Raw genomic sequence first — 23,227 nt, 5'->3', positions numbered from 1 at the left:
TGGGAAGAGTTCTTAATGGGGGATATGGTCGGTTGGCGTCGGCCTGGTTGCTTTCGGCGTGGTGATGGACAAGCCTGGCAGACGACCCCTCTTTCGACGTCTCCTTCATCTGCGTGGACCTCAGCCTGACGCACTCGGGGTCTTGGTTGGTTGTGTGGGGCCATCACAGCCTCCACCCTCTCTGCCTCTTCCAATGCAGTCTTGAAGGCTGTAGGTGCCGTGATGCGGAGGTGCTCCTTCAACCTCTCTGGGGTGAGCCCCTGGATGAAGGCACTCAGGGCTAACTCGTCACGAGCTGCTGGATTAAAGGTGGGGTAGCCACGATGTGCAAAGAAGTGCACGTCTGCTGCATAGGTTCCCAGGGTCTCGCCCTCTTGGCGGCGCCGGCGGGCCAGTCGGTCTCGCATGCTGTCAGTATAGAGACCCGTTGACTAAAGCGTCGTTCTAAAGCAGCGGCCAGTGTCTCGTAATCCTGCTGTTCTGATGGCATAAGGTCGAGCAATATCTGCAGCGCATTGCCTTCGAGCGCCAGGGCAACATGAGCAGCAGTGTCTTGGGTGCTCCACTGGTTGTGACTTGCTACCAGTTTCACTTGAGTTAGGTATGGCTCCAGGGCCGTGATGCCCGCATACCGTGGGAGCTTGAAGATGCTTGGGGATGGCAGCATCACATTAGCAGGGGGTGCTGGGGTTGTAGTGACGTTGGTCAGCGAAGTGGTGACGGTGACCGGTGACGTAATGGCGGCGGCCGGCGGCGGCATGGCGGCTGTTGATAGTGGATGGGCGGCGGCCGGCACCGGCGATGAGACGGCGGCGGCTGGCGATGACATGGTGGCGGCCGGCGGCGGAATGACGGCTGTTGGTAGTGGGTGGGTGGTGGCCGGCGGTGACGTGGTCGGCGTTGAAATCAGAGTGGGCCGCGACTTCTCGGCGGAAGATGCCGCCTCCGAATCGCTGAACCGGCCGGCCGTGTCAGGTCCTGAAGAACGGGGTGCATTGTCTCCGTCGGCCCTTCCTCCGCGGCACATCTTCTTTCGAGCGGCGATGCTCTTTCCCCAGGAAAGCTCTTTATCCAGACACTCGATGAAGTCCTCAATCTCTCGGAGTTCTATATCGAAGGTTCTTCTTGGCGTTGCCATCTTCGATCTGTGGGTATTGGCTGCAATCTCACTTCTGACACCAGCGTGACGAACTTTGAAGCAACGACAAAGGTAACTTTGTAGCCCCTTCATAGAACTCACACAGAAACAAGAATTTATGAGGAATGTGACACAGTACATGGTAGTCATCTACTCGAACAACAAAGTTGTTCAGGGTTTCAGTACCAAGGTTACACAACACAACAGAATGACAACTACAATTACACCACAACAAATAGTAATCACATAAACACATACAACCACATAAAACACTTACAAACTATTTAATAACAACTGACAATCTGCACGCAGTGCCTGATGGGTAAAACAGGACAGCACAATTCTGACGGGGTAGCGACTTCGCTACAATATCATAACGTGCTCTAATGTTTCTTCTCGCCCACAGTAGTCACATCTGCCTGTATTGTGTTTGCTTATTTTGGAAAGTGTACTGTTTAGTCCAGTGTGTCCAAATTTGAGTCTTGAAATTATTGTCTCATCTCTCCTATTCCTTCCTGCACACCTCGTTTCTCCCACGTCCTTTCCTCTCTTCCTCCCATTGCTTTTGCCACCTTTCCTTCGATCTGTGCTTAATAATACTCTTTTTTTTCTGTCTTGCTCAAAGTAACTGTCAAATGAATGTGATTATGTTTTGTAGCCTTCTTTGCAACTTTTTCTGCTATTTCATTTCCCTCAATGCCAATGTGTGCCGGTACCCATAAAAATGATACTGTAAGATCCACCATTTGAATTCTATATCATGTCTGTTGTGCCTCGATTAAAATGTCTGATCTGCTTTCTGAATTATTGTAAACTGCCTAGTGATGAACTTCAGTCTGAACAAATAATTGCTCTCAATGGTCTTGTTTCTTCTATCCACTGCACTGCTGACAATATTGCAAGCATTTCTGCTGTGTATACTGATATTTCCTCATTGATCCTTTTCTCTACTTTAATATGAAATTCTGGAACAATAAATGCTACTCCTACTTTATTTACTGAACTTTCTAACGCGTCCATACAAGAGTTCATTTCATTGGTTGAAAGAATAGCCAATGACACAGCCCAGTGCTGATCTATATTTCAAAATAAAATCCTCGGATTGACGAATTAAAGCTTTGTCGGGGGACAACCCCCCTTTTACAGCACCTATACCTGTACCTGTACCTATTAATCCATCCATTCATCCATTATCCAAACTGCGTATCCTTCTCTCAAGGTCTTGGGATATTACCTATTAATGTTACCTATTAATGTGATGTAAAATTATGATGTAAGTTTTGATCCATCTTTATGGTACTTATTTTTATGGCGTGTATATATATTTATAAAGTATTAGTAATTTAGTATAGTTTAATAGTATAATGTAGTATTGTGGTGATACACAATTGAGGGTAGATTCACCAGGGGCTGCTGCTCCTTTAAGGCAGACGTTTAGCGTGCTGACGTAGGCACTGCTTAGAGTTTCCGGGGTGGAGCCATGTTTTGCAGCAGCCTAGCGGTTATGGTTGCCACGAGAGATTGTGCTGTATCGGTGTTGTTTTGTGTGGCGAGTAAGCGGAACTGACTCGACTCGATCTCCCCGTCTCCTCATTCCTGCACTCCCACAGTATAATAGTATTAGAGTATCAGTACTCGTATGTTAGTAGTGTGATACATTAGTATTGTAACGTGCATGGATAAGTAAACACGTTGGCCCTTGACTAGCGGATCGGACCTTTTAGTCGACTGGTTTACGTAGTCGCTTGCGATGTGGGAGCCATTGGCTCGCGTCCCGGATGCAGCGTCCCGAGTTCGCTACAGTGTTGTTACATTTTAGTAATACACTAGTAGCAAAGTATAATATTTTAGTAAACTTTAATTTATGTATGTGAACTATACATATAATTTATTGGTATGATATATTTGTATCAGTTAGAATGTTTTGTTTATCTGCCTCAATTTGGCAACAACATATGACGTTTGCTTTTGGTTATCCTATTCTATTCAAATATTAATTTGGTTTTCTGATGCAGAGAACTTGTGATAATGATCAGCTCTTCAGCAACCACACGTATCTGTAGATATTTCCTGAAAGTTTCCCTGTTTGACCTCAGAGGAGCACACGTCTTCCTCTTCCCCGTCACAAGAGCTCAGCATTTCAACATTATGTGCTTAATAATGCATCTTCTGATGTCTCTGTTGCTTTTGGGTGCAGGTATGTGCAGAGGTCTTTTATTGCCCTTTAATTTACGAAAAATGTGTGCAAAATGTTATAATACCTCGTGCCTCTAATTTGATAACTTTTTAACAATCGTATATTAAGTGCTTGTAGATTCAACCTTTGACTTTGAATACTGGACTTGGTATATATCCGTGAAGATGTTTCGCCTCTCATCCAAGAGGCTTCCTCAGTTCGTGCCTTTCTGACTAGACCAAGCTAGTCTGACTGGCTGGTGATGAGACTCGGATATTTATCCTCTAGGAGTCGTTGTCAGAGCTATTGATATGCGTGGCTCTTTGTGTCCCGATGTTTAGCAACGCCCGTCGCTAACAGAGCCATAGATATGAGTGGCTCTTTTGTGTACCGATTTTATGGCCGCGCCCGTCGCCATCGGAGCTATTGATTTGCATTTGTTTAGCAGCGACGGTCGTTGGGGGGGGGGGGGTTAGTTTCGACTTCATTGTTCATTGGTCATGAGAGTCGTTGGAGCCGTTAGTGACCGCCGACTGTTGTTCATGGAGGCTAGGCTTCTTGAGTCTCCTGGGTAGAGATGAAAGGACGGCATTTTAAGTGGGAGATATGTGGTGTCGCAGACCTCCTCCTCTGTTGAGGGATGGTTTTTCCAGTTTCACATAGATGGCTTCCTTCACCCCTCTTTCAAACCATCTATCTTCTCTGTCCAAAATGTGTACGTTGCTGTCCTGGAAAGAGTGTGTCTTCTCCTTTAGGTGTAGATAGACTGCTGAGTCTTGTCCTGAGGAGTTTGGCCTTCTGTGTTGGGCCATCCGTTTGTGTAGTGGTTGTTTGGTTTCTCCTATGTATAGGTCAGTGCAATCCTCATTGCATTGTACGGCATACACCAGATTGCTTTTCCGGGTGTGGTACATGGTCTTTGGGATGAACCAGTCTTTGTCGGAGTGTGTTGCTGGGTTTGAAGTAAACTGGGATGCGGTGTTTGTTGAGAATTCTCCTGAGTTTCTCGGAGACCCCAGAAACATACGGTATGACTGTGCTATTCCTTCTATTCCTTTTCTCCTCGTCGCTCACCTGATTGGTCTTTTTGGAACGTGTTGCAGTTTTCACAAAGGTCCAACTGGGGTAGCCACGCATATCAATAGCTCTGACAACGACTCCTAGAGGATAAATGCTGAGTCTCATCACCAGCCAGTCAGACCAGCTTGGTCTAGTCAGAAAGGCACGAACTGAGAAAGCCTCTTGGATGAGAGGCGAAACGTCTTCACGGATATATACCAAGTCCAGTTGCACTTGATTCAACTCCTTTGGATAACCATGACCTGGATGAATGAGAACATTCACAGACACTTTGAATACTTAATTGTTCCTGCTTTATATCAATTATTTTTTATTAGAAAAATGTCTCTGTGTAAACTACAATGGGTAATTTTCTCTTACAAACGTCTAGGTTTTAAAACCACCCTAATTCCACAAAACCTTCATGGTTTGAATTGATTTGAAAAGATGTATTTGATAATTAAAAAAAAGAAAATAAATATCAATAACACACTAAATGGCATTACTAAAAACATCTGGTATATTGGGCATCTAAATTAACAATTTCATACATATATATCTTAATAAACACAATATACATAAATCTATTTCACAATCTATCACAAATATGCAAAACACTGCGCACAACAGATGACAGTACTATGGCAAACGACTTGAACAACCTCTGCATTAGATTTGATTCACATGATTTCTCTGTAGAACGTGAGTGTCATTAACGCCACAACACTTGATGATTGTGTTTGAAGGATAGACAATAGTCCCAAAGAAGTCACAGGAATATTTAAAGGAACAAACACCAGTCAGGCAACAGGCCTTGATGGTGTCTCAGCCTTCCTTTTGAAGACATGTGCAGAGGAACTTACACCAGGCTGGGTCTCTGTTGGTCAAAGGTCTGTTGATTTAAATATATGTTGACATGGCTATACCAGCGATACCAACATGTACCTTGTCTCTGCTGAATGACAGAAGCTAAGCAGGTATGGACTTGGCTCATACTTGGATGGAAGACCTTCCGGGAAAACTGAGTTGCTGCTGGAAGTAGTGTTGGTGGGCCTGTAGGGGACAGTCTTCCTTCTGGTCACTAAACAATAAAAACCCCAGTGCAGTGACGGGGACAGTGGTTTTCAACCTTTTTGGGGTCCTGGACCCTCTCCGTATTTTTGATCTACCCTGAGGACCCCTCCACCTGATCTTGGGGGAGGGGGGTTGCAATTTGATAGAAACAGTAGAAACTGCATTTTAAATTGCATTATAGCATTTATTCACTCTTTGGGGCAAAAATAAGAGCTTTCAGTTGTAACTTAGATATAGTTAACAAAACAGAATTCGTATGCAGTAACTTTCAAATATATGTAACAAAACAGAATATGTATTCAGTAACTTTCAGATATATGTAACAACAGAATTTTTATGCAGTAACTTTCAGATATATGTAACAACAGAATTTTTATGCAGTAACTTTCAGATATATGTAACAACAGAATTTTTATGCAGTAACTTTCAGATATATGTAACAAACAGAATTTTTATGCAGTAACTTCCAGAAATATGTAACAAAACAGAATTTTTATGCACTCTGCAAGAACAAAAACAAACATAAGTATGAAATCTCAATGGATATTGTATAGTTAAGTCTTAGTTTTGTCTGTAGAGGCAGATGGTGTGTGTGTTTTCAAAGCAAAGCATCCTCACTGTTTGTGTGCCACTTGGGTGTGGTGTGGTGAAAAGTTCATGTGTGGTGAGGTGTGCTGTGTAACCGTTAGTGAGACACTTGTACTTGTCTGCCACTCATGAGTTTCTGTAACCTGGGTTGAATAGTGGCAACAGCTGTAATGATACCTCTCTCTTGAAGTCTGTTTCTCTGTTTCGTCTTTATGTGTGTCAGAGCTGAGAAAGTGACCTCACACAAGTATGTAGACCCGAATGGCTCCAACTGGTAGAGAGCCTGTTTTGCAAGCTCTGGGTACTCCTTCTCCACACAGCACCAAAACTGTGTTAGTGATGTCTCTGAAAACTTCAGTCTGAAGCCACTGTCTGAAGACAGGTCAATGAGGCTCTCATGGAGTTTCTCTGGTGCTGTATCCATGCTGCTGGGCATGAATGGCCTGTGTATCCAGTCATGTCTAGTACAAATGTCCTCAATGTCTGGGAAGTAGGATTGAAATTCAGCTGACAGTTTGGCCAGGTGCATTTTTACAGTTTTCAAAATGTTCTGCTTCATGTTCTGTTTCATGTCAGCTATCCAAGAGTTAAGCTGAGGGAAATTACTGACATCCCCTTTTCACACCGTCTCAACCAGAGGTCAGTTTTCCTCATGAATGCTGAAACTTTATCAAACATCTGAAGAACAGTTTTATCATCACCTTGCAAGCTCGTGTTCAACTCATTCAGACGGCCAAAAACATCAGCAAGGTAAGCCAGGTGAGCCAACCAGGTCTGGTCTTCAAGTTTAGCAGCCAGAGGATGTCCATGCTCGGAGAGGAAATCGCGCACCTGCTCTCTCAGTTCCCATAGTCTCTAGTGTTTTGCCCCTTGATAGCCAACGTACGTCTGTATGTAGCAGCAGCTGATGATGGTCACCGCCTGTTTCGTCGCACAGCTTGTGGAACAGTCTTGCGTTGAGAGGTCGTGATTTAATGAAGTTAATCACTTTCACAGCGTCAGTCAAAACACTGTCCAGTTCTGGGCTCATGCGTTTTGAAGCCAACGCTTCTCTGTGAATTATGCAGTGCATGCTTTGGATGTTGGGGTTTACCTGCCTGATGCGAGAGACAACTCCGCGGTGCCGACCTGTCATAGACCCTGCCCCGTCTGTGCATGCATGAGAGCAGCGCTTCCAGTCCAACGCGTGCTCCGTGTAAAAACAGTCAATCAAATTAAAAATGTCCTCACCCGTAGTTTTTTCAGGTAGTGGCTTGCAGAAGACGATGTGTTCAACTATATCGTTGACTGTGTCATCTTTGAAACGAGCAAACATGACCAACTGGGCTTCTCTATTCACATCAGTAGACTCGTCTAGCTGTACTGAAAAAGAGCCCGCTCTTTTCAGTTTATCGGTCACCTGCTGAACAATGTAACCAGCCATCTCATCCACTCTGCGGTGGCATATTGTGTCGTTAGACAGCGGTACTGACCGGACTGCATCTGCTGCTTTTTTATCCACCATAGTTTCAGCTAGGATAGCTGCTGCTGGTGCAATTAGCTCCTCTGCTATTGTATACGGCTTTTTAGCTTTAGCGATTAGCAAAGCTACCTGGTAAGATGCTTGAAGGGAAGTTGCTGAAGTCTGACTTGCGGCACGCATGTGATTTTGCGCTCCCCTGAACTCCGACAATTTTCGTTTGAAGAAGTCAGCAGTCTTGCCCACTGATGACTGGTGCCTGGTGCTTAGGTGCCGCTGCAGGTGCGCCGGTTTCATGGCGTGGTTTGACAGTACCTCTCCACATAAAAAACACAGAGGCTGCTGAGGTTCCGAATCAGTTGCCGTAAATCCAAATAATATGTAATCTTCTTTGTAAAGTCTCTTTTTGCTGTCTGTTTTGGTTTTCTTTTCGGGTGGCCCCGAGTCTCCTTCGTCCGTTTTTTTTAATTTGAGCTATCTCTCCATGTTGTCACGACTTCTTCTTCTTCTTTTTCTTCATCTTCTACTTCTTCTTCTTCTTCTTCGTGTAACTGTGTTTATCATCTTCTTCTTTGTACGTAATTAGATGTAAAAGATGTAATTAGAGAAAAAGTCCTGTTACCCTTTATAGTTTAGGTAGATAAAGGTCTCAGTCACATTTGAGTAAAATAATCCTCTTTCTATAAATGTCATAGGATCTTTTTTTAAAGATATTTTATTTTCACGGACCCCTTGCAATTACACCACGGACCACTAGGGGTCCGCGGACCCCCGGTTGAGAAACACTGTGTAGGAGATGCCATCCTTCAGATAAGACGTTAAACTGAGGTCCAGACTCACTGTGATCATTAAAGATCCCATGGCACTTATCACAAAGAGCAGGGGGTCCTCCGGTGTTCTGGCAAAATTCCCAACCTGGCTCTCTCCATCTGGCCACAAAATCATAACCCCTGTTTATTTGCTCAATGCTTCGTCCCTCTTCACCTCAAGCTGATGTGTGGTGAGCATTCTGGCACAAACTGGCTGCCATACATCACCCAGGTGGGTGCTACATATTGGTGGTGTTTGAGGTGAGTTTCCCCCCTTCACTGTGAAGCACTTTGGGTGTCTAGATAAAGTGCTATAACAATGTAATCCATTATTATTATTATTGTTATTACATTACATTACATTACATTACATTACTGGCATTTAGCTGACGCTTTTATCCAAAGTGATTTACAATAAGTTCATTTAATGTAGAAAATCAGGAGAACTACTAGTCATCAGAGGTCATAAGTGCATCTTCTCTCCAAGCAAGCATCTAAGAGCAAAACCAGTGCTGAAGTAAAAGTGCAATATATATCAGCAGTCAGTTATATCAAAACAGCAGTCAGTTATAGCAAAGCAGAAGTCAGTTATATCAAAACAGCAGTCAGTCATATCAAAACTGCAGTCAGATATAGCAAAACAGCAGTCAGTTATAGCAAAACAGCAGTCAGACACATCAGAACAACAGTCAGACATATCAGAACAGGAGTCAGTTATATCAAAACAGCAGCCAGTTACATGAAAACAGCAGTCAGACATAACAAAACAGCAGTGTTATATCAAAACAGCAGTCAGTTATATCAAAACAGCAGTCAGCCATATCAAAACAGCAATCAGCTACATCAAAACAGCATCAGCTATATCAAAACAGTGGTCGGTCACATCAAAGAGCAGTCAGTTATATCAAAACAGCAGTCAGTCATATCAAAACAGCAGTCAGTTATATCAAAACAGCAGTCAGCCATATCAAAACAGCAATCGGCTACATCAAAACAGCATCAGCTATATCAAAACAGTGGTCGGTCACATCAAAGAGCAGTCAGTTATATCAAAACAGCAGTCAGTCATATCAAAACAGCAGTCAGTTATATCAAAACAGCAGTTATCATTATTATTTCTTTCATGTTTCATGTTTTACATCCTGTAGAACAGGGTCCAAACTATGGACCTGAGGCACTATAGGGCAGATGTCACTTGATTGACAGTACTCATCATAATATGTGGGCTGTTTCGAGTAGGGCGATATTCTGGACTGCGTGGATGTTGATGTTGCCTGAGATACAGTTGGTGAACTTCCCCATTTCCTTCTTGAGTAGACCCTTCTGCTGATTGTCATCCTTGGTAAACGTCTTGAGGTCGTCAGTGTAGAACAGGTGGGTCAGTTTGCCATTCTGTGATTTGTATCCATAGCTGCTGTTGTTCAGTAGATTGCTGAGTGGTGCTAGTGCAAGGTAAAAGAGCAGTAGTGATAGTGAGTCCCCTTGGAAGATTCCGCTTCTGATGTTGATCAGTCTTGATGTTAACGACCCCTCTGCATGATGGAGATTCAGGGTGGTCTTCCAGGTCTTCATGCTCTCCGTGATGAATTTGACAGTTGTTGGGCAGACTCTGTAGATCTTGAGGCTCTTCTCTATCCGGGAATGTGGTATGCTGTCAAATGCCTTCCTGTAGTCAATCCATGCTGTTGACAAGTTCTTTCTTTCAATTTGACCTCTTGCAATATGGCTTTATTGATGAGTAGCTGGTCCTTGCATCCATAGCTTTCTTGCATCCCTTCTGTTCTGCTGGCAACAACTTGTTTTTGTTGAGGAAGCTATAGGTCCTCTCTGTGCTGATGGAGGTGATGATCTTGTACATTGTTGGTAGGCAGGTGATGGGTCTGTAATTCTTTGGGTTCTGTGTCTCTTCTGTCTTTTGGAGCAGGTACATGGTTCCCCATGTGAGCCATTTGGGACATTTCTTTGGATTCTTGATGATACCACTGTAGACCCATGCAAGTTCTTCGTGGATGCTGGGCAGGTCCTTGATCCAGAAGTTGGCAATTCTGTCTATCCCTGGTCCTTCCAGTTGTTGGTCTTGTTGATGGCAGCAGTGGTCTCAGTGGTGTTGATGTCTGACCATTCTTGGTGCTGTATATGTTTGTATTGATCCTGTTGTTGCTGGATCCATGTAGCTCCCTCGTTGTGTCTTTTGTTGTTCTCCTGGATCTTACTCCAGAACTCCTCGACTTCTTTGATTGTAAGTGGTTCGTTGACATCTATCTTCTTGCTCAGCTCACGATATAATTTTTTGGCATCTTCTTTGAAGATCTTGTTTGGCCAAAAGAACTTGCTTCCCTTGTCGAATCTCCCGAGTCTCTGTGCCTTTGCTTGAATCTGTTGTTTTAGCATCTCTTTGACTATTGGTATATCATTCTTCTGTTTGATGTTGAGCTTTCGTTTCAGATGTTTCCTTTTTCTCTCTTTGATGTTGGAGTTTTTCTCGACTTCACTCAGGAGTGATAGTTGTCGCCGCAGTTTCCTAATCTCCTTCTCAGTTTTCTCCTTCCAAACTGGTTGTTTTCTCTTCTGATTCTGTTGTTGTCTTGGTCTTTTTCCTACTGTGTCTGCAATGGCTGAAGCGGCCGCATATATGAGCTGGTTGATTTCTGTTATGTTCAACGGTCTTGTCATCTCGCTCTTAATGTTTTGGATGGCTTTGTTGGTGAGTCTGATGGCTTCTTTGGAGTGGTGGTCTTTCTTGATCTTTGGGATTATTAGTTGTTCTTTGATAGGAATTTCTTTCAGGGTTTCCCATCTCTGCCGGATACTTACTGTCATCTCTGCTTCTTTCTCGTTGTATTTTTCCTGGGCTGCCTCTACTTGGTGTTGTACTTCTGGGGGTCTGTGATGGTGGTTTCTGCTTGTTCTTCTTCCTCTTCACCAGTTGCTGCTGTCTCGTCTGGTTTGTTGATATTTAGCTCCTCGATGCTCGTGTTGGGGATGCTCTCTCTGATCTTTTCTCCTATGTTTTCGAGTTCCAGGTCTGTTATTCTTTGGTTTTTAATGATGTCGCGCCTGACATTGGAGAGCTTGTTGGCATCCAGATTCAATCTATCTGCGGGGTGTTTCTTCTTGCCAGATGTTGTAGGCAGCTTTGGACGTTGACGTTACTGTTGGTTTTAGTGGAGCAGTGTAGAAGGCTTCCATGACATATTTATACTCCTCCCTAAACCATTTCTGTCTTGTTCTTTTTGTTGGGTTTTTAGTTGTTGTACATAGAAGGCCACTGTGAGGAGTGTCTTTGGTGTGGTGTTCCTCTAGTATTTGGTGGGTAGAGTTTATTCCAGTAGCAGACTTTTCGATCCCAGCCTGGTTCCTCGCCGGGGATCGCGGCCCTTGTTGACCCGCGCGACGACCAATGCAGTATGGTGATTTAGTTAGTCGTAATTGCATCATTGTGTTTAATTGTCAGAGCCCCTTTGGCCGCTTGTATTGCTGGCTTGCCATACTTGCGCTGCCCAGTCCGTGCCACGTGGAGGAGGGGTTGAACTTCTACGGACCTTATTATTATTATTATTATTATTATTATTATTATTATTATTATTATTCATATTTCTTTCGTGTTTCCTGATTTACATCCTGTAGAGCTGGGTTCAAACTATGGACCTGAGGCACTATAGTGCAGATGTCACTTGATTGACAGTACTCGTCGTAATATGTGGGCTGTTCCGAGCAGGGCGATCTTCTGGACTGCATGGATGATGATGTTGCCTGGGATATGGTTCCCTTATTATTATTATTATTATTATTATTATTATTATTATTATTATATAGTTCCATCTCTCTGGAAAAAGGAAATTACTCCTCTTCCAAAAAAGCCTGACTGTAGACCAGTAGCCCTGACCTCTATTGCAATGAAGTGTCTGGAAAAGATGATGGTGTGGAAGCTGAAGTCAAACATAATGGACAGCTAGATTCTCATCAGTTTGCTTATAAAGACAGTCATGGCACTGATGATGCAATACTAACCGTAAAACATTTTATTTTGCAACACCTTGTTTGTAGACTTCAGCTCTGCTCTTAATATCCTGCATCCACCCATCCTTCTCAGTAAGCTCAGACAGATGTCTGTTAACCCATATATCTTCAGGTTGTATCACTCCTTTTTGACCAGAGGACCCAGCAGGTCCTAGTGAACCAGACATTGTCTGAGTCTAAAGTCAACAACACAGGTGTTCCTCTATGTTGTGTGAGTTCTCTCATTTTGTTTACATTATATACAAATGATTGTACAAGCAGTCATCCCAGGACTTTTATTGTCAAGTTTTCTGATGACACTGCCATCTTGCGACTTACAGATACAGACACTGGCATTTCTGGCTTTAGTTTAGAGGTTAAAAAGTTTGCGCAATGGTGTGCATCCCATTGTAGACACTAAGAAAACAGAAGAAATTATTTTTGATCCAGGACATCTGAGGATCATTCTCCACTACTGATCCATAACGCTTGTATTTCACAGGTTCATTCTTACAAATACTTATTGACTGTAATCTGTCTCGGGATGTCAATGTGAATTCTGTATGTACTAGGATCCACCAGCGACTCTACTTTTTGCACAGACTCAGGATGTTGGGGTTGGACAGAGGGTGATTATGTAATTTGATCATGCTGTGATAGAGAGGATATTACATTATGGAGTCTCTCCGCTTGGTTTGGTAACATATCAGTTAAGTTAAAATCACCAATAAACAGACTGGTCTACACAGCAATGAAAGTGGTGGGTGTAAGGGAGCATCCCTCTCTCCAAATGTTCTCTGAGAAGACTATCATTGAACAGGCTGGGGAAATTATTGCTGACCCCTTTCATGTCCTGTATTCAGAATACAAACTGCTCCCATCAGGTAGATGCTACAGGGTTCCAATTAAATACAGGAAAAGATACCTGAACGGGTATAAAGACTCTTTCATCCCTCTATCAACGAATCTCCCAAACTCGGGACATAAGGAGGGTGTGAAATGAGGGGCTGTGTTGAACATATTTGAATACACTTCATATCTGCACTTGTCTGTGCTATGCACTTTATGTCTGTTACTGCACTATAATGTATGTATTTTTATGTGGCAGCCTTTATGTCCAAGACAAATTTCCATCAGGGCAAATAAAGTGATCTTGAATTTTGAATGTAAAATTATTAGGGATGTGATTTCACCAAAAATATTGTGTCACTTTTATCAAATCGATTGAACCGCATTTTACCCCCAATAGAATATAATTCTTAAGAGCAAAAATCTTCAATTCAAGCCAAATCGTTCTGCTTTACAGGTACATGTGGGGGGCTGTTTCAGCAGAAGCTGACATGTACGTATGAAATGTGGCAGAAGACCCTTCCACGGGTGTGGTGCAAGCAGATCACATCTGAATGCTGCATCGGCCTTGTGTTGACTCAGCAAACACAGGTTTTGAATAGAGGAAAGCTAGAGGTGACCGAGGACTTGGACTCCTTCACTATTTCTGTGGTGGAGCCTGGCGATGGTGAAGGGATGTATTGGTGTGGTGTGCTGGGTCAAAATGACACCATCATCAAACTGGCTGATGTCTACCTCCACAGCTGTAAGTACAGGAGCACATTTTCTTTTTGCTGGTTGGAGTCGTGTGTGTGTGTGTGTGTGTGTGTGTGTGTGTGTGTGTGTGTGTGTGTGTGTGTGTGTGTGTGTGTGTGTGTGTGTGTGAGCGACACATGAAAGGAAAAACCAACATAAAGTGACTTAGTAAGGTGCTGGGCCACCACGAGCCTCCAGAACATCTTCAATGCTCCTTGTCATAGATTCTACAAGTCTCTGAACTCTACTGGAGGGATTTACACCATTCTTCCCTTACACTTTCAAAAAATATTCCCTCATTTGGTGTTTTGATGGTGATGGTGGAGAGCACTGTCTAATATGTCGGTCCAAAATCTCCCATAGATTTTCAATTGGGTTGAGATCTGGTGACTGTGAAGGCCATTGCATATGATGTACATAATGTTAATCATCATCAAACCATTCAGTGACCCCTCGTGCCCTGTGGATGGGGGAATGTCATCCTGGAAGAGACCACTCCCATCAGGATAGAAATGTTTCATCATAGGATAAAGATGATCACTCAGAATAACTTAGCAGTGATCCTTCCATGGGACAAGTGGACCCAACCATGCCAGGAAAATGCCCCCCACAGCATAACAGAGCCCCCCCCCCAACACACACACACATACACGCACACACACTGAAGGGGTCAAGCATTCAGGTTTTCCTTTCATTTGTCACCTGTCTGTATGCTATTTGACAGTTAGTTGAATCAAAAGCACTTTATGCATACAGTACTGAGAAAAGACGTCTTTTTGTGTGAGTTATTCCAGAGGAAACAAAACCTCTAAACCTCGCTATAGTTGTGCAGTGTGCTAGGCATAGCACCTCAGTCTATGTATGATGCTATAAGGAAGAAAAAAACAGAAGGCAGTCAAAGATATTAGAGCAGCATCAAGTACATCTCTGACCTGATCTCACGATCACTTTATTGTCCAAGGGTCCTTTTCTTTTCAGTGAAATGCTTTCCATTGTTACGGCTTTCCCCAGTCAATATGTTGGGTTTTTTTTCTCCCTTTTTGTATCCAAAAATACAAAAGCTGTGCAGTTTTTCTTTCTCAAAACGACAGGAATTTCTAAAATTTGCTATTTATAGTCTCAAAGAAAAAAAATTGTAAAACTATTGGCTTTACTTCATCAAGTCAGTTCAGCTGTCACTTTATTGTGGCCTATTGAGGTATGACAGCATGTCGCAATTCAGTATTTCAGGTCTATAGCCTATATTTAATTTAGATTTTAGGTAATTTTTTCTGACTGGTCATTACACGCAGCCTATGGTCACAGTCACATGCACCCGCTCGCTTTGGACATCTGCTCAGCCACCACATCTCTGGGAGTATTGACAAATTTATCTAGCGATCCTCGCAGTAACTTGTGAAATTCTTCCTTCTTTTTAATTTTTTTGTCCTTTTCTCAGCACCCGAGTCGTGTTTATGAAATTCTCCTTCTTTCTCGCAGTGAGCAATGAGATGAAGGACGCACTACATAATATCGAATATATCGAATATGAAAAAAAAAGAAAAATTTGTTCATTTTTTTTTCATGTGACCATGACTATGCATAATGGAATTGACACACATGAATTTTATTTTAGAAGCATGTTGGGTCAAGAGCAGTCATAATATATATATATATATATATATATATATATATATATATGTGTGTGTGTGTGTGTGTGTGTGTGTGTGTGTGTGTGTAGGGGGGGAAACCCTGCAGAATTGCAGGCCAGGTACGAGGCCTTAGAGGTGCAAGGCCCTGTGCAGTAGCACACTTCGCACAGCCCATGGCATGGCTCTGCTATTGACACGATGCCAGCTACGTTACATAACTGGCACCTTTCACTATAGTCTCAATCATGTCTATATCAGTAGAATGTGCTATGGAAGCATAATGCATTCACTTGAGGAAAAAAAATGTTTGCCTTGTTTTCTGAATTGAGATTTTCATCCCAGAATTCTGAGAAAATTTTTCATAAAAAAAAAATTCTGCTGTTTTTCTGAATCAATGAGATCTCAAAAAATTCCAAGAGAAGCTCTCATTGACTTGAGAGCTCGATTTCGTGGAAGCAAACATATCCAGCCTTTTTAGTTTTTTTATATAAGTTTATTTCCGATTCTCCCAATTTAGTGGCCAATCGGTCCCTATTTTAGTTCAAACACCCACCCTCGTACTGCATGCGTTCTCCAACTGCGTCTCTCCGGCCTGCAGTCTCGAAGGAGACGAGGCGAATCCAGGCCGAACCGCTGCTTTTTCCGACACACCCAGAGACGCATTCATGTGACGAACACAAACCGACTCCGCCCCCCTCCCGAGGACAGCGCTGCCAATTATTGCCGCTTCATCGAGTCCGGCTATAGTCGGATCTGACGAGCCCCCAGTGGGCAACTGCATCGACACAAAGCCGGTGCTTAGACCGCGGACCACAGCCTGTTTAGTTTAATCCAGTTTTATTTTGGTTTTGGTTTGAGACACTGCGATGTATGTGTCATGGTATTATTTGTCGACTTTGCGCATGCGCCTCAGGACTTTGTGGTTCAGATAGAAAGCCCATTCTGAGCTGCGGATATTGCGGTGTTTCTCCAGGATCAGTTGAACGATATGAACATGCTTCATGTATATAAGAAGATGCATCTGAAATGCATTCAGGCTGGCTACGTGGTGACTCAAGACATTCAGATAATAATCTTGCTAATTCAGAGAAACAAGGGCAGTTTTTTTCCCATGAAAACTTCTCGGAATTCAAAGATAATAATCTTTTTAATTCAAACAGCGCAAACTTTCTGTTTCTTGAGTGCATTACACTTCCGTATGTGTAACGGGGGCAGTCCTATGCTGTTCTATACTGGTCAGCCTGCTGAACGCCCGTCACACTCATCATTAGCTCTGCGTTGTGTTCTATTTTCGGTGGGGCCCCAGGTGTTGTGGGGGGCCACGGTGTTTCTTACGGACGTGGGGGTCGAAGTTCAACCACTGCCCGGACTTCACTCGTGTGCGTTAGAAGGAGAAACCGTCCACGGGACTCCGATGTAAGAAAGGATAAACAAGTATTTTATCCCACAGCTTGCAGTATCTTCTTACAGGGATACTCAAGGTTACGTTCTCCTCAACCAGCAAAACTGTCCTATGGTAAGAAACACGCGTGGCTCGGCTCGATCGCTGCTTGAGACTCCTCCCACCAAAACAAAAAATGGCCTCTCCCGCGTTCCCACTTCCGTGTACCCACAAGACCTCTCTCTTAAAGCGACAGTACATGTATATGACGGTCGTTGGAAAACATACATAAAAGTAAATAATGACATAAAATAAAATGTAGTAAACACAAATAACAGCACACAGACAGGATTTGGTGATATTTCATACTCAAACAAAATAAAAACATTAATTTTAACCTGGTTACATATGTCACAGAGATTAAAAAACAAAAACAGATTTTAACCATTTTTATGGTTGTATGTTAGGAGAAAGACGTGTCTAAACTAAACATTGTAGCGACTAAATGGTCCGATCCCTAATTCGCTACAATATAAATGAAATTTATAACGAAAAGAAACATCCGATTATTGACGGCCATTATCAAAGGCAAACTCCATGTAGAAAGAAAGGGCTGGCAGTAGCAGCGCCGCAGCAGCGGACACCAGCACGATCCGGTATCGCCGTGCTGGCGTTCCCATGACGTAACAAACGTTGCTCCAGGACCATCACAGCAACAGACCGACCATGGAAAAACGTCAAAGCTAACCTAATGTAACCTCAACCTAGCAATTACCTTACCCTAACCTTTACCGATCGCTAACCTTAACCTGATAGATAATAGACAATAACCGTCTCTTTCCCCGAGTTGCAAAGGTGCGACAGCGCAACAATGTGATTGGTCGGTTGCAGTGATGGTCCTGGAGCAACACCGACACAGCGATATCAGACACACCGTGGACACTACACACGTGCGAGCCGCCATAGCTCGAAGGGGGAGCGGTCACGCACAGGCAGAGAGGTCAGCGGTGTGCACCAGGCCTCTGACGACAATTTGTGCTTCGCTATCCCGCAGCGTTTGGCGCTTACTTCTGGGGCTGTGCTCGTTGGATTCTGCTCCCTTTGATTCCCCTGGTGGCCGTTGTGATTTCCTGTTACACAAAAAGTAAGTCGTCCACTCAGTCACCATGGAAAAACATGAAGACTTTGAAAATATATGATGCCTTGAATATATGTATTTAACCCCCCCTCACTGTCCCATGCTGTATTGTTTATAATTGTCTGTTTTATATTGTAACGTGCATGGATAATTTGACACGTTGGTCCCAAGTTCTCGAGTCGGACTCTGTAGTCGAGCGGTTAGCGATGTCTCCCGCGGTGCGGGTTACACTGGGTCGCGCCGCGGCTGTGGCTGTGGTAGTCCCTCGAATTCGCTGTGTGTTTACGTTCTCTTTGTAAGGTTCTGCTGAATTGGATTTAAATAAGTTTTGTTAATTAAAAAACATGGAAAAAGATGTAAACATAATAATAATAATAACACACCAATCAGCCAAAACATTAAAATCACTGACAGGTAAATTGACTATCTCGTTACAATGGCACCTGTCAAGGGGTGGGATATAGTATTAGGCAAGTGAACAGTCAGTTCTTCTAATATAGTTGTAGGCACGTCACACCTCCGTGAAACTCTTGTAATAAGTAAGTTCCAAATACAAGAGTAGATTGACCTTAAATGTCTGTATCACAAGTATGACAGGCAGTCAACAGTAAAAAATTACAAGAATCCACATCATAATGGCTGAAAATAGATGTTGTTCTGTTTTGCTGGAAACTTTGCTAAAAGAGTGATAACGTCATACTTCCAAATACATTTTTCATCTGTCATTTGAAAAAGAATCCATAATGCAGAAAATGATGGCTATCATTGATCTGTGTAAAATGAGATTATCTGTGATTTAGTGGTCATAAGACACTATATTTTTCATTGTACATATTTTAACCCTTCCAACCTCTCAGTGTTTTCTTTCACAGCAAAAGGACACATGAATGAGGAAAAGTATATTTAGATATTTATTATGACAAATAATTATAGAGAACTGAATTTATTTCACAGTGGAGTTTAAGACATATTTTAGTCAGATCTAGATTTGTTAAAGTTGTAAATAAATAATATCTGAACTTGACTGACAAAATCAGTTATTGATAAAGATATTGACATGGATGGATACAATGTTTATCATGCTGACAGACCAAATAAAGGTGGCGGTGTTGACATTTCTGTGAAATCAAAATTTCACGTCAGATGGGTGTCCGGGTGGCGTAGCGGTCTATTCCATTGCCTACCAACACGAGGATCGCCGGTTCGAATCCCCGTGTTACCCCAGGCTTGGTTCAGGTGTCCCTACAGACACAATAGGCCGTGTCTGCGGGTGGGAGGTTGGATGTGGGTATGTGTCCTGGTCGCTGCACTAGGGCTTCCTCTGGTCGGTTGGGGTGCCTGTTAAGGGGGGAGGGGGAAATAGCGTGGTCCTCCCACGCACCACATACCCCTGGTGAAACTCTTACTGTCAGGAGAAAAGAAGTGGCTGGTGACCCCACATGTATCGGAGGAAGCATGTGGTAGTCTGCAGCCCTCACCGGCTTGGCAGAGGGGGTGGAGCAGCGACCAGGACGGCTCAGAGAGCGGGATGATTGGCCGGGTACAATTGGGGAGAAAAATGGGATTTTTTCTTTTTTCACGTCAAGGTATTTCTGTCTGAATCAATCTGCAAGCAATTGGAATTTCTGGCAGTGAATGTGGAAATTGCCAACAACCTCCGTATAATTGCTGTTGGGTGTTATAGGCCTCCTCCATCTACCTTAAAAGATGGGTTGCAGTCTTTGATGCACCTTTTATCCAGACCACATAATGTAATATTTTACTACTAGTAAAAATGTTTTATCTGGTGATCTTAACTGGAATTGGTTTAAACCAGTATCTGATGATTTTAAATCTTTTTGTGATTCCGTCAATCTTACCCAGTTGGGTAATTAATTCACCTATTCGTCCAACTCTTAAATGCCCTGAGAAGTCCACCTGAATGGATTTGATTCTGACCAATGTACCTCATAAATTCTAAGCTGTTGGTGTTTTTGTAATGACCTAAGTGACCTTTGTGTTGCTGCTACTATCAGGAACACTCCTTAAATTAAAACCATGCATCATTTGTAAGTAAATCTTAAACATGTTAATGAACAGGGGTTTTATCACGATTTGTTTCATTTTAATTGAAGTAGAATAGAGCTGATCCCTGATGTGGAGACAGCCTGGACAGTCTTTAATGATGGTTTCACACGAATCATAAATACACATGCCCCATCCAGGAGATACAGAGTAAGGCAGGGGCGCCCAGCTCCAGGCCTCGAGGGCCGCAGTGTCTGCGGGTATTTGTTCCAACCATGCACTACACCACCTGATTTAACTAATTAACTCACCTCTTGGACCAAGGATGGAAAGGAATTAGTTAAATCAGGTGGTATAGTGCATGGTTGCAACAAATACCTGCAGACACTGCAGCCCTCGAGGCCTTGAGTTGAGCACCCCTGGAGTAAGGGGCACGATAACCCCTGGCAGATACTATTCATGAGCTTAACTTACCTTGGGCGAAGGCACACTACCTATGTGTCTTTATCATGCAGAAACGTGCCAGACAGTACTCTTTGCATTCTCTTTATGCTCTCTGTCTCAAATGCCTGTACAGAAATTGGAAAAAGGTCATGTGTGTATTCTGCCCCCTCGGCATGGGATATGTTGCAGAATGACTTAAACCTCAACGAATTAATCTCGTTAAATGCTTTTGAATCCAAAATGAAGGAATTAGAGGCAGATTCCTTGGGATGTCAATGTTTTTAATTTACCTGGTTACGCAAGTGACTCAGAGAAATTTCTCTTTTGAAATGTGAATTCCTCATGCTTTTTTGTCTCTTTGTTTTCTGTCTGTAACCAAGTGTTTTTATTTATGCTGCTGTCTGTCTTGGCCAGATCTCCCTTGAAAAGATATTCTTTATCTCAATGGGATTCTCCTGCTGAAATAAAGGTTGAATAAATACAAAAGAGATGATAGAGCTTCATAAATGGATAAATAACTTAACGTTCTCTTTCTTTCTTTCTTTAAAAGGTAGAGGAAGTTTATGACGATGTTGGTGTGACTCAGGTTCTGACAGCCAAGGGCACGTGTATGGACAGCATTAAGGGAAATTATAAATGAAAACCTACTGGGTCATCTTTTACTGACAAAATCCAATTTGCCATTATTAGTCTTCAGAAGTAATGAAGCTGAAAACGTGTTGAAGGAAAAAAACAAGTATAAATGATTTGGAATAATTAAGAGCTTTTTTTTTCATGAGGTTCCTCTGCATCCAGGTGGCAAAGATGGCGAAATGCATAAATTCCCACAACTAGTTTGAGGGTTTTCAAAAATATGAGTTAGATAAATGAAATAAAACATGCCGACTGAAGAAATAAGTTTGTATTTATTGGGCAAACCAAACATAGGCAAACTCACACAATGTAAAGATGGAACATGTGAAAAAATTAATGGAGGGCTTGGTTCCACAATGGCATTTTCTATTTAAAAAAAGAAAGAAAAGTAAATTTAATCACGGGCCGAGAAATTTGACTGTTTTTAGCAGACATCTTTGATTGAGCTTTTCGGTCCCTTTCTGGGAATTTAGTGTCTTTTTTCTTCTCTCATGGTAAATGTCATTATGGAGCAAAGCTCTTCATATATACATATATATATACACACATTTATACTTTATACATTCTTTTCTTGCTATACATATAAGTCTCATGCTTCACTTGAAACTGTGATTTAGCATTTATCCTCATCACATGAAAAAACCAAATAGTGGCGCATACAGTATTCAAGATCAATGCTGCATAGTCTCAACCTGGAAATGTAAAACCGTCAGAATGTAACCATGAGTCTATGTGAATTAAATAAAGTGTAAGCTGTCATACCATTCATTTCAAGATTTTGAAAGTAAAATATGTCTAAAATACACATCACACAAGTTGGTGTGATTTGATGCCTCTCTGCATGAAGTCTAATGTAGGCAAGTGTGGTCGTCCTCGCTTTTAAAACTCTTCATAAAAAGTAGAGCCTTATCGAATCAGCACATTGTATTTTTTTCAGTGAAACTTGTAGCAGTCATTGCATCAGTTATCTTCCAGTATCTTGAGCAGGCGATTTGAGGCAGTTGACAGAAAAAGAAAATACATTAAATAAGATGGGAATCATACCAATTTTCATCAAATACATTTCCGTTCAAGAAAACAAGTGTTGGAACGTAAACCACAAATGATGAGTTAATAATATAAAAAAATCCAAAAATGGGATGAGCAATAGTTCGGAAAACCGCATGAAGCATTTTAGTGTATCGAGGACAATCTGACCATTTAGTACAATGTCTGCACAGTTTACAGTAACGTGAACCATATTTTCCACAAAATCAACAACAGAAACAATAAATACAAGGATAAAGAATTGAGGAAAATCTTGCAAAAGAAGCACTTACAGAGAAAATTACATTAGCCATTTAATATTCTAAAAATGGGAAGATTGCTCTGATGTGTGCACCGGAAAAAACAAACAAACAAAAATGGATTGATTCACTGCAATCTCTTCGTGGGCTTTATATTAGTGATGATGTAACCTATACCCTTGGAATAAGAGAAATTTCATGGGTAAGAGCTACATTCTGGACCCATTTGCATCTAACAACCTAAACTGATAGTTATCACTGTTTACTTTAAGAACACTTAAAATGGTTCATGAGGAAAGCGGCACATCATTCCCTTATAACAACCTGATTTAAGGCATTTGCAGAGGACTAACTTGAAAGCATGTAGCCCATGTAGTGAAGTTGAGAAATAAAATGGGTGAATGTGACACCATTGAGTTTCGGTTATTTGGAAGTTGTGTTAGCAGGGCAGGGAACTCCTTGGCAATTGTGGCCAATAAACAAATAATAAACCCCCCAGCCGCTTTATCTTAACAGAGTTGGTTGTCCAAATGAGGACTGGTTGCCTGCCAGTTGGTGGTGTAGACAAGCTTCCCATAGCCATGATCAATATTTAGAAACATTTTGCTGGTGGCTAGTGTTCATTTCCATAAATTAAATGATAGGTCACTTCCTTTCATTGCAGTGGGCACCGTTTTAAAATAAACGCACATATGCATGGCAAAATTTCCACCATTAAATATCACTGATTGGGAAATGAGACGTGTGTGTATGTGTGTGTGCGTGTGTGTGTATATTGCATTTTTTTTAAACCTTCAATGGTGTTGATAAAAGTGCTCAACAAA

General features: G+C 42.3%; 1 protein-coding gene across 1 annotated transcript; it reads left to right on the top strand.

The window, feature by feature from the left end:
• Positions 1–3,166: 3,166 nt before the first annotated feature.
• Positions 3,167–21,124, top strand: si:ch211-102c2.4 (uncharacterized protein LOC568178 homolog). The gene is made up of 4 exons (XM_056279554.1): positions 3,167–3,335; positions 13,609–13,896; positions 17,953–18,020; positions 21,035–21,124. The coding sequence occupies exons 1-4, from the start codon at positions 3,167–3,169 to the stop codon at positions 21,122–21,124; spliced, it is 615 nt and encodes a 204-aa protein (XP_056135529.1).
• The last annotated feature ends 2,103 nt before the right edge of the window (positions 21,125–23,227 follow it).

This window comes from Lampris incognitus, chromosome 1, assembly GCF_029633865.1.
Source record: "Lampris incognitus isolate fLamInc1 chromosome 1, fLamInc1.hap2, whole genome shotgun sequence".
NCBI classification, from domain to species: Eukaryota; Metazoa; Chordata; class Actinopteri; order Lampriformes; family Lampridae; genus Lampris; species Lampris incognitus.
This window is presented reverse-complemented; position numbering and strand designations above follow the sequence as displayed.